The 12,228-nt window shown below is 45.9% G+C and overlaps 1 protein-coding gene across 6 annotated transcripts in view; it reads left to right on the plus strand.

Moving 5' to 3' along the window:
• The window catches only part of pou2f2b (POU class 2 homeobox 2b), a 70,697-nt gene that overhangs the window by 10,686 nt on the left and 47,783 nt on the right, over nucleotides 1–12,228 (plus strand). For 5 of the 6 annotated variants that reach the window (XM_084943490.1, XM_084943491.1, XM_084943494.1 and 2 more), the window contains exon 1: nucleotides 8,554–10,076. The exons of the other annotated variant lie outside the window; for it this stretch is intronic. In XM_084943490.1, the coding sequence (XP_084799616.1) occupies nucleotides 9,977–10,076 (100 nt within the window). In that variant the 5' untranslated portion in view covers nucleotides 8,554–9,976. Of the gene's footprint in view, nucleotides 1–8,553; nucleotides 10,077–12,228 lie in introns of those variants that run through there. 6 annotated transcript variants of the gene reach the window in all.

A 12,228-nucleotide genomic window follows, 5' to 3' on the forward strand; every position in this document is an offset into this window, starting at 1 on the left:
GCCTTTGATGAAGCAAATAGTACCACTTCCAGAGGGAGGGTATTACTTTTTGTGTTTCTGATCACAAACTGTGACCTTATTTGTAAACCTCAGCTCTCTTTTCTATGGAATATTTAAACAAAAAAAAGAGTGGATTAAAAGAAAAAAAATCCAATTCTGCCCCACCATCCACATCCGTCAACTTTCCCTTTTCTCCTCTGTTGTCCTTCATGACTCCCAACTGGTTCTTTATCACCATTTGTGTCCCTCACTCCCCGTCTTTCTCCGCCTCTCCCTCCAATCCCTCTTTCCTTGAGTCTAAGCTTTGAGCGCTCTCTCCTGAGCCTTTCCTTCCCATATATCACTTCATCTCATCCCTCTGTGTCTCCCTGATATTCCTCTTTAGGCCTCTGTCACTCTCTCCCTTGCTCCCCCCCTGTGTCTATGTAAGCAAGAGGAGGTTGTTAAACATTTTTCTTCCCTCTTAATTGTTTTGACTGGGCCGATTGGCATCCCGATTAGGCCCATTGATTTCCTGGCGCTAAGTGCATTGATTTTTAAATTTCTTATTGATCCCCGCTCTAAATCTCCTGCACGCTTACTCACACAGTCTCACCGTTCGCAGGGGCAGAGATGGAGGAAAGGATTGAGACAAGAAGGAAGGTAGAGGAGAGAGGGAAGAGGGAAAGGGGGAGAGACTGGTGTTAGGTAAATACACTGACCGGTGACAGCGTAGTGAATTAACAGAGTGAGAGACAAAGAGCAGGAGGTGAGGAGGCGAAACCAGAGTTATGAGCCTTAAGGGGAAGTCGAGTTAAATAAAACACACACGTACACACACAATACGGGTGTATACATGCCGTGTAGAAACAAAAGGCGCAAGAAAACACGGATAGCTCCGCAATCAAACTATTTTTAAAGCATTAAAGCGTTTCTACACAGCGTAATGGGGATTTTAAATCAATTTATCTTTAGCACCTCCTGCCAAAAATCTGTGAAATGTAAAGGGAATCAATAATTCTGTAATTATAACAAGCGTCAGGAACGACTGGCAGTAACGACTGCCAGCCTGGTAGCCGCCTGGATGGAACATGTTCATCTGTGAAGAATGAGTCACTTTATGGGTGAACAAAGGTTTATGAGGGATAGACAGATATTGGAAATGTCAGAGATGGAATGGAGTGTTTTGTCTTTGCCTTGCTATTTCACACGGTCTGCAGAGCCTACTGGAGACGTGTGTGTGTTATTTCTGGCTTATGACTGTGTTAGGTTTTAGAGGCCCGCTGGACTCCAAATCTTACATGCCCACTGGTGTTTCTCTGAAGGTGGTGGACCTAATTGGCTGTATCTGAGTCTCTGTGTATCCGAGTCTCACATTCAAGCGTGCGTGTGTGCGTGTGAGCCCTCGCACACACGCTTGAATGTGTGTGTGCGAGGGCTCGATGTGAAGTAAACGATGAATTCTTCCGGCGCATGCTCGATAACATGTATGTGTTTGTATATTTGTGTGTGTCTGCGCGCGCGTGTGTGTGTTTGACCTTTTCTTGGCTTAAGTGTTGAAGCTCAAATTCAGACATTCAGTTGATAGCATTTTCTTTTTATAGCCTCTGTACTTGACCAAATTGTGCTAACCTTTTCTAAAGTCATTTGCGGCTTTTCTGTCTCAGCGTGCAGTTGAGTGCCTTGCACAGCACACAATATATGGACCATATGTAGCATTACTGCGTTGCAATTACAATTTACTCTGCGTTGATCCACTTAAGATAAGTGCTTTCAAAAGGCAAGCAAACTATTGTCAGCAACAGTGGGAGGAAAAACTTCAATATCACGACTGTTGTCAAGATGATGTAATGCCGCTCCGCAGTGGCATTAAATGCAGGATGTTTTAAAGAGTGCGCTTTAATAGCTGCGTTATTATGATGGTAAAGGCGGCAGTGACAGTTTTGATTAACCATTCTGTGTTTACATTTTCTGTCTGCAGTTTGCATCTGCAGAAAATGTAAAATAACAGATTTCAGGGTTGAGAGGAGTGAGTGCTGGCTAAACAATGGGAGATAAAGTGTTTAAAATGCATACCCTGGGCTGAACCGCTGTTTGCTTTGTAGTTATGGGGCCTATGTTTGCCCTGATGATAGGGATAGGGATGGCCTGACAGCACACATGGTCTCTCTCCCTCTCTCTCTCACACACACACACACACACACACACACACACACACACACACACACACACACACACACAGAGGCTATTTTAAAAATACTCGGATACATTAATATGCGGCTTTCCTTGTTTTAGATTACGCATGTACAAACACACGCGGAGGCGCCCGTGGACAATAAGACTCAAAGCGCCTGATGGTCACCGCTACTGACTTCTCTTTTAGATGAGAAGTAGGAACCTGCGGACTCAGCACACAAAACCACATCAAACACACACAACGTGTCCCTCTCAGCACACATACACATATATGATCAGGGCAGATTCTCGCATAAGGTGTTGCACTCACTCACACACACGCACAAGCGCTGACGCTGTCCTTGCACACACACCTCTCGCACAATCAGCCAGACGGACCGACACCACTTCGTCCAACACACACTCAAAACATAACCTTGACCTGTCGTACTCCCAGCCTGCAGTCTCATACATACTTCATCCGTTCACTGGGGGATGACACACACACACATACACACACGACTTTTCTGCACACACTAATCACACGGGGCCTGAAAAATGCAAACTCATACCAGAGGTTTGTGGAAAAAGACAACAGCTCCAACTTTATACCTGATGGAGTTTTTGAATTGATAGGACTTGAAATATTTCTTCTTGGTAAACAGTGAAACGTGGCAGAAAGTCTCAAACTCAAAGCTACTCAGCTCATAAGGAAATAAAACTGAGGATGGGATTGTTTCATTTTTTTTCTCGGAGACTGACAAAATTATTAATCGATTATCTAAATTGGTGCCAATTAATTTTCTGCCCACTGACTAACTGATTGATCAAGCGGTCGTCGCAGCTCCGCTAATGAATTTCAGATTCATCTCTCACAAATTGGGACTCTGGCTCCTCGTGTTCATCCAAATGCGTCTATAAAATTAGAGCAGATACAGGCCTACTCAGTGATGAATTTCACTGTCAAAGACAAATTCGAAATAAATCTCTCACTGTGGACTTCGAGCGTGTGTCGCACTCTGATAATTTCCACAATATCCTCTGCAGCCCCCAGGGGCAGATTTTTTTTCCTGTTATTTCTCTCTCCATCCTCTCCTGTTTGTTTCTATCCCTGTAAAATGCTGGTTGCTTTACTGAAATACTGCAGTGCTTTATCTGCCCTCTTTTTCCTCCCTTTAGTCCACTCTCCCTCCTTTTTTTTTCTTTTTTCCTCCCTTCTCTAACCTCCCCATCCCGCAACCCAGCCCTTTAGTTGTTGTTGAAGATGGTGGGGGGTGGAGAGGGTAAGTGTAAGGGTGGGGTAATGGGTGAGGCAGATAGGGGAGGGGGTGGGAGCAGAAGCAGCCGAGACCCAATGACGTGGGTGCGACATGTAACCGTGGCGCAGGAGAGGAAATCAATACATGAAAGGATGAGGAGCACTGGGGTGGATTACCGTCTGGGGCCCTGGCTACTGGAGGGATGCAGGGAGATGGAGGGGGTGTAGATGAGGCCTGGGGGGTTGGATTGTGTGTGTGTGTGTGTCTGTGTGTGGAGAAGAAGGAGGGGTGGAGAGGGCGAGAGGCCAGATTGTCCAGTCCCCTCTCTCCTGTATCCCCTCCCCTGACCAAGCACTGCTTGAATCTTGACCCATCCCATCAACCCTCCCTTGGCTTCTAAACACCGCTCAGTGCCGGTAGGCTGCCAAAGATGGACCTTCAGCTCTCCACACACGCTCATACACACATGCAGGTGCAGTGGACTCTATAATGTGGAGTGAATACATTGCAGCCACTGTGTGTTAACTCTGCCGATAACCCTACACTATCTGTGTGGGGCATAATCGGCTGATATTACCAGTGTAAATTAAAGAGCCCCAGCGAGGCTGTGTGTGTGTGCGCGCGCACACGTGTGTGTGTATACGTTTATGTGCCTGCGTGCATGTAAGTTTTCAGCAGGGGGCTTCCACAGCCCTGCCACAAACCCAGATAATAAATATCTATTATAAATATCATTATTATTGGGCCAATCTCCCCCAATAACTGAGCCTCTGTGAAAGATGGCATGAGGGACCGAGCTGGATATTGGCAATATATCAGCATTGATTATTGAGAGTGCTGACAGAGAGAGGGAGGCAAAGTTAATAAAAACTAATAAAAAAGACAAGGAATACAGAAAGAACACGGGCTTTAGCTGGATCAGCTGCTTGTTCGCTCGAGGAAAGTGAGAACGGAAGGCGGAGGGCTGGAGATTGTGGTGTACAGTCATCGTTTGTGTGAGGCTGTGTGTATTTTCTGCTTCAACATACGTGTATCTGTGTACGTGAGCGTGCGTGTGAAGTTTTACCATTCTCATTTGGGAATTTTTTTCGTGTGTGTGACTTTGACTTGTGCACACACAGAGCTCACTTCTTCTTCTTCTTCTTCCACACCTGTATGTGTGTATCTTCTTGGATTGATTGAATCTTGGTTGGATGTGAACTCTGCAGTTAGGATCCAAAGCCTGCACCACATCTTGCCTTCCCACACACTGGCACTTACCAAGATCCACAAACAGTACCTGCCCACCCACTCGCCAACACACGCACTGACAAAGACACCAAGAAAACAAACCTCATAAAAGCCCATGCATCATATCCATATTATCTTGACAAATCTATACATCATGTCAGAGCATGGCATTATGTGAATATTACATTTTGCCATCTGTTATTGATGTGTGTGTGCACGGAGAGGATATGAGAGGAGTGTGTTGACGCCTCGCGCTGCCCGGATGAGATGGGACAAGGCGACAGTGAGAGAGAGAGAGAGAGAGAGAGCGTTGTCCATTCTAATAGGGCCTTGTTAGGCCGCTGACAGAGCCAGTAACGCCACCGTTGGCCTCCTATTGATTCCCAACCGACGCAGTTATTGATGAGTGAGAATTTAATTCGACCAGCTCGTTTGTCAACATGACATCACCATTTAACTACGACCGTGACATGGCCGCGAACACCCTCGGATGAGCCGGGGTCACACACGCGGAGCGGCGCGTGAGGACAAACACACACACATCCCGTCTGATCAGTACGAACCGTTTCACCGAGGAAAAGGGTTTGGGTTTTTTTTTTGTGGTTAGAACTTTTCTTCTGCTTCATCATTTATAATAAAAACTAAAAAAATCATGTTCAATATTCAAACTCTGTTTCTAGCCAGTCAAATCAATCATTCAAAATGAAGAACAGGCAATTACCAAGAGTGCAATAAACAATATGACTAATGAATGGTCCATGTTGTGACTAATGTGTAGCCTAAGGATACTTTGGCTTTTTCTGATTGGATACATTTTTCATGCCACATCCTGACCTACAGCACATGACACAGAAAACATCTTGTGGAGAGAAATTGAACAAATTGCTTTCTATGAATAAATCTGCTTGTGACTACTGTAGGTGGGGAAAACTACGTAAGCCAGAGTATCAGCTGCAAACAAACTGATTTGTGTTAAAGAAAAAACGCTGAAAGAAAAAAGAACTTCAAATAGTATATTTTTTATTTTCTTCATTTGATCTATTAGTTTGATATTTTGTCTTTTTATTGGAGATGTTGTCTAACTGAATCCAATAATATGTAATAAGTTTTGAAAAGAGTGATTCAGGAGTTGTTTTTAAATATTTCACTCATTAAATAATTGTGGGGAGTAGCTGTGATGAACAGAGAAGTGTGTTTACCTATTAACAGTGTGTTTTCTCCATTAGCGGTAGCTTATAAATTTATTTGACGACATATATCAATATTGTGGCATCATAACGAGTTCATATATGTATATGATTTTTAGCAAATGTAATAAATTCTAAAAGTACACGCAGACATCATGTAATGCAGAAAAACCTGCAAATCCAGTGCAGGACACTGCAAGCAGAAGTCTCATTTATTTTGTAATTTAAAGGGAAGAAAAACTTTCTGGAATATGTGAAGCACACAAATTACAAAAGATACACATTTATACTTTTTTTGGTTATTAAAAAGAATCATTCGGCAGTTAAATCTCAATCCCTAAACTTTATTTTTAGTTCCTGCTTTCCAATATTACATCCATTACAGTATTTGTTATTTGTCCCTGAAAAAAAAATAGAAGCAAAGCAAGAGAGAGAGAGAGACAATTTTGGAAGAGCATTTTTCAATACAGCAGGGCAAAGATACAGCCCAGAAAACAATGGAACCAGCTATATATCTCTGTATGGATTGGGAGGCTTGATAGGGAGGGAGGTGGACAATCAGGACCATGGGCCTTCAATGAAAGCGGTCCAGCAGGGGTTATTGGCTGGAGCGGCCCCTCAGGGGAGCTCGCTCTCCCTATCTCTTTCTCTCTCTTTGGGGTTGTGGGTCTCACCACGTCCCTTGGGGACTGAAAGTGTAGAGCCCACCTCGCTGCGGGGGCCCTATAGGCACCAAGCAAGAAACACACGGAGGGGGCGGTTTGCAGAATTCAGGTGGTCAGTCCCAGACAGATGGCCAGGTAGCGAAGCCTCTGTATTCTGTGCTTATTTTACCTGTCAAACAGTTTGCACCTGTGTAGACATGATGAGGGAAAATAACTTTAATAGATTGAAAAATCAAAATTCTGCACATGCCTGAATTTGTGTGAAAGACGGTCAGCGAGAGGACATGAGAGTTTGTTTCTTCCCTTTAAAGTTTTCAGCGTCTGCTGCAGAATAAGGAGATCCGCTCATCTGAATACCTGAAATCCACGCAGGTGTTTTGATGGCGGTGTGTTTTTATATGTGTGACTGCCTCATTGATAGTTTTCTGTGTCTTTGTGGCCGCGTCAGGAGGAAGAAAAAGAAGAGTTTGGTAAGAAGAGCGCATGGAGGACAAATGGATGGATGCTGTATGTGTTAGCACCCCTCCTCCTCCCTCCTCACCCCTCCAACACCATCTTATTTTCCCCTCCTTCAATCTCACACACCCTCCCTCCATCCCTCTCTTCCACAGACGCGCACAACCACACTACATTCTACAAGAAATAATTGCTTTTGTCTGGAAGGAGTGCGGGGAGGAGGGAAAGGGGGCGCGCATGGCTCCCTTTGTGGAGAGAAGGGGGTCTTTGAAGGACAACTAGTCACTTCGCCCTTCCCTCCTTCTTTCCTCCTCTCTCTTCTTGCTGCCTCACCTCCCATCTCCTCCTTCCCTCTTATTACCCTGCCACCTTACTCCTCTTTCTCAGTTTTCCACTTTTCTACTTCTCCCCTTCCTCCTTTCCTTACTCCCCATGTCTCCCGTTCTTCTCTCTCTTCCCTCTCCTCCTCTCCCTCATTGGATCTGCGGATGTCATCTGTCATATGTGAAGCAGAGGGAGAAGGACAATAAAACCAGGTTGTCTACTACAGAGGATGACACATTTTTCATAATTAGGAATATGCCAGTTTTAGTGTGCGGCTCACATTTCTTGGCAATATGGCTGTCTGCTGATGACTGAGTAAATGACAAGTCTGGTGATGATGGGAAAGTAATTTATTGCACGTGCAGTTTCCATTAAAACGGGCCTAATCGCCCACAGCATTAAGTGAGCAGGCATAAACAGTCCTGTGGGATGAGGCTCTCAGGCCCAACAGGAGCAAGAACTGGCTCATTCCTATCGATTTGCCCGTATTGACTGCAATGTTTAACGTATAGATTTTTCTATTTAAAAATCCATATCGACAATAATCTGGCGTGTAAGCATGCGGCGTTGACTGATGTTGGCCTGTAATTGACAGCATGTAACATGTCGGGAGCCTGGGAGTGGGAGAGGGCAGAAGGGAGGCCGGCATGCGTGGAAGAAGGGCTGCTGGTGATCACCTTTGTAATGGAGGAGCTCGTCCCCTGACACCTGGGCTCTCTTGTTCTTTATTTTTATTGTTGCTCTTGTTGTTGTCATTTGTATCCTGCCTGCAAACTCAAATGCAAGCACTTATGCATGCACATGCTGCTCTTATCTCACTGAGTTTATAGCCTGCACTGTGTTTTCAGTCTGCTTGATATTTTCTCATGCCTGGAACAGCAGTGGTCGCTCTTGTCTTTCTGTCTATCTGAATAATGATAGACCCTACTCCGCTCAGGAGGGCTTATTAAACGCAGCAGTGATGAGATGACTTAATTGCGTGCATGCTGGGTATCCTGGCAGGTATTAGCACTAAGCACCTATAGATATCCATGGATTCTCTTATCGGGTCTTCATCCCTACCCAAGGAGGCCAGCAGTAATGCACTGATCACCATTGGCATCATTATAGCCGGTATTATTAAGAGGGGGGGGGGAAATCCAGAAATCAATACAGGATACCTTTTGCAGCGGTAGTGAAAACGAGGGAGATGGGGTGGTTGGTGGGGGTGGCGGTGGTGGGTGGGTGGGAGGCAGGAGGGAGGGATTGAGGGATGGAGGGAGGTGCGGGGGTGGGGTGGTGGTGATGTGTGAGTAGTAGCGGGTCCTCTCTCGCCTCAATGTTGCGGCCAGCCTAGTGGCAGATCGCTACAATCCTGGAGGGAGCCGGGTCGAATGAGCTGTTGGGGTTCCCAAATAATATCGGGGACAAACAGACAGACAAAAACAGACACACAGACGGATGGACGGAGATAGGCAAGTGTTCCGATAAAACGCGACACCATAATTCGGATTTCAGTAGATACGCTTTCTTATTTCCGTTTGGGGTTTTTTTTCGGTTTTTAGTCTGATTTTTTTTTTTATTATTTATTTACCCGCTGTATTTATTTATTTGTTTATCTATCGATTGATTGCGTTTTAATTACTGCCTTGTGACAGAGAGCGAGGGAGGAGGAGCGTCAGGGCCAAGCGCGCGCGCGCGTTGTGTTTGTGTGTATATGTGTGTGTGCGCGTGTGTGTTTGTGTCCGTTCAGCCTTTTTTTGTCCCACTTGTTTATTTGGAAGCCTTTAATGAAGCTGTTTTAATTTAAAAAAGAAGAAAAAAAACGCGCGAGCCGCCGCTTTTTGCCCACGCGGATGAATGTCTTACACGTAGCCTTCATGCAAAGGGAAGAAGAGAAGGAGCGCGTGCAGCTAGAGACCAAATACAGTACAGACCAAACCAAATAGTGCAGAAATCCAAATAAGACTTTCTAACTCTGCTGGCCTTGTTTTTTCCACTGTCGAGCGCGTTGATATGCGTCCTTGTTGTGCTGTTTTAAACTGCAAAGCGAATACCAAAGCCAAGCCCGGCCGGTGATGCTACAGGAATAGGCTAGCGACTGTTCTCATGCCTCCTCACACCTACAGGAAACGTTAACTGGTGAGGAGCGAGAGAGGAGTGTGAGGGGATAAAATAAGCTCCCGGGCCTCTATGTTTACTCAAGGAAAACGATATAGCAGAGCAAAGGTAACAGAGAGACGCAGGTGCATCGACGACAGACAGGTGACACGCAGACTTGTGTGTTTTTATTATTATTATCAAAGCTTACTTACAATAGGCCTGCAATTGTAACACAACTTTTCCTGTAGCCTGTAGAAGTGAGCTCGGATCTCCGTTCTGTCCGTCTGTGTGTTCGTCTGGACTGTAAGATAACTGCTTCACTCAAGGGACCATCCTACATAAATATATATATCTATCTAAATATAAATACTATGTTCTATGCACATTTACACCAAAACAAAAGCCGAGCACCAGTCTACAGATGTAAATAAAGTGCGCAGCTGGGGCTACATGTGTACACACCTAACGGCGAATGTTCTGAGCTCTCCATACCAAATATTGTCCAAAAGCTGTCTGCCAGAGAAACGGACGAAAGTGCAGGAGCTTCAGAGGACGACAGAGCTTGTTACAGTACATCTGACAGATTATTTGCATCAAAACAAGAAGCCGGAGGAAGATCATGTTTGTTCCTTTGCCGGTGCCGTTCGTGTTTCAGAGAGCTACCCCTGACCTCAACGCCTGGCGTCTCAAATCCCCTCTGGCTCTCCGCTCCAACTCCGGTAAGACATTTTTTCTCTTCTCCCTGCTACACCTCCTCCATGTCGGCCAAGAGACCCGCCCCGCCTGCCTCGCTCGGTGCCGATGCACTTGCAGCGGGCAGAGCTGGCGGCGCACACACCCACTTGCACACGCACACACACACACACCTCGAGCTCCTTCTGAGGGCTTGAACATAGTCCTCCGCACTTGCGGGGCGGCTGTTAAAAATCAGAGAAGCTGTCCCGGGCGCTTTGCTTTGTCCAGACTGATTGAAAATGAATTGCATAAAATGTCCAGTTTCTTTTCGCTTTCCGTTCTGTGAAACGATGCGCCACTGCTCCACCCGTGTGTTGCTTAATTTCCACGCCGCCCGTGTGTTCATATTTCCGAGTAGGCTATTTTTTCTCTCCCCGTCTCCGTCACCGTCCTTCCCCTCTTCTCCACTGCCTGCGCCTGAGCCTCAGCCTCCGACTCTCCCCAACTAGACTCTCGGCAGGCAGGGAATATTCATGCCAACTTATCGATCCTGCGGAGATCGATTCCTGGGCCGGTGGAAGCAGAGAGAGGGGGAGATAGAAGGAGAGAGTAGGTGCACGGAGGAGTAACAACATACGAGAGGAGGCAATGGAAACGCTGTTTTCCACTCGTTTTTATTCTAAAGCCAACTGTTTAGTGTTTGTGGTTTACTCATATAGACTAAATAACTTGTTAGTGGTTCGACTTTGAGCTTGAAGAACCTTACTGATTCTCCTGACTCAGATTTTGCTCAGACTTCCATCCAGCTTAGCTGGCAATGATCGCATCTTTGTAAACACCACTAGAAATGGACTTGGAGTGATTGCATCTCTCTGTCCCATTGCTTGGGCTGCTCCACGGTTGAGAGCAGTCTAGCAGAGGGAGTGTGGAGTCAGGGAAAGGGGGGTGGGGGGGGGACGCCGTCTGCGTTTCATCTGCGCTGAAGTGGAAGAAAAGGATGCATGGTGGGAGCAGCCAGTCCGGCTTCAGTGTGTTGCTGTGAGAAACCTCTTGCTCAGTCTAGCATCCACTGTTTCTTAGACATGCAACAGCTACTTAGCTCTTTACCGGCTTAACATCTTTGCTTGCCCTGCAGTCCTGCGGGAATTGTATTGTTTTGGGAAGTGATGCAAAAGGAGGAAAATTAGGTGAAACATTAGTCATTAACTATTGCATACACATAGACAAACTTGTGTGAAAAGCTGGGTTAAATGTGTCTCATGTGCACCTTGGCCAGTGGGTGAGCTCTTACAGGCCCAGTCCCCTGCGCTCCCCTCATTTCCAGATCAGTTCAAGCCCATTTGATTTGTGAGGCGCCAGGCTTCACCCTTTACTCCACATACTCAGTCAACGGTGCACAGTGTGTGACAGTGAAGGGATAGGTGATAGAGGGGGAGAGAAAAAGAGCATAGAGGGATGAAAGGGACCTGTTACCTGCCATATCTCTAGAGAGATACATAGAGAAGAGAGGGAAGAGCAGTTGGATGGTGGAAGTGGCAAAGGAGAGGGGGACTGGGGAGGAGGAGTTTTTTCGGTCTCCGCACGTTGAAAAATGGCGAATGTCACAACGAGATAAAAAAAAAATGTGGAAAGAGAGCGAGAGAGAAGTGGGTGAAAGTACGAACAGATGACAGAGTGAAAAACGAGGAGGGAGAGGAAAACCCAGTTTGAGCTCAGGAGGTGAGAATAAACCGAGGATGAGCCATTATGTTGCAGTGTCCCAGGCCAGGGCCGGCATCTGAATAAGCAGGCAATCTGATGGGATGTGTACACAGGCTGCTGAATTCCTTAGATGGCAGGATAACGTGATTCACAGTCCTCTGCTGATTTTATTCCAGGTTGATAACATAGCGCGAGGTGCTGTCCTTTCTGAACTCAGAGGGTTTGTTGCCAGGGGAGCGCTGGGTCAGTCAGCATCTGAGGTCTAAAGCAGGAGTTGCTTCTTCACCGTATATCAGCAAACAACAGGAATGATTTAATCTGAAAGTATTAAAGATGTCTTGATGCATGCTCAATCATCCAGGTAAGGAAATCCCAAAAAGTTGATTCTGTTTACTCATCCAAGTGATGAGAGTGACGAAATGCCTCTCACACTGAAAACGCCACATCCACATGTACAGAATCAACTTTTTGGGATATTAAAGATGCTAGGATTGA

Source organism: Perissodus microlepis, chromosome 11 (assembly GCF_051167445.1).
Source record: "Perissodus microlepis isolate ML-2025 ecotype Zambia chromosome 11, ASM5116744v1, whole genome shotgun sequence".
NCBI lineage: Eukaryota > Metazoa > Chordata > Actinopteri > Cichliformes > Cichlidae > Perissodus > Perissodus microlepis.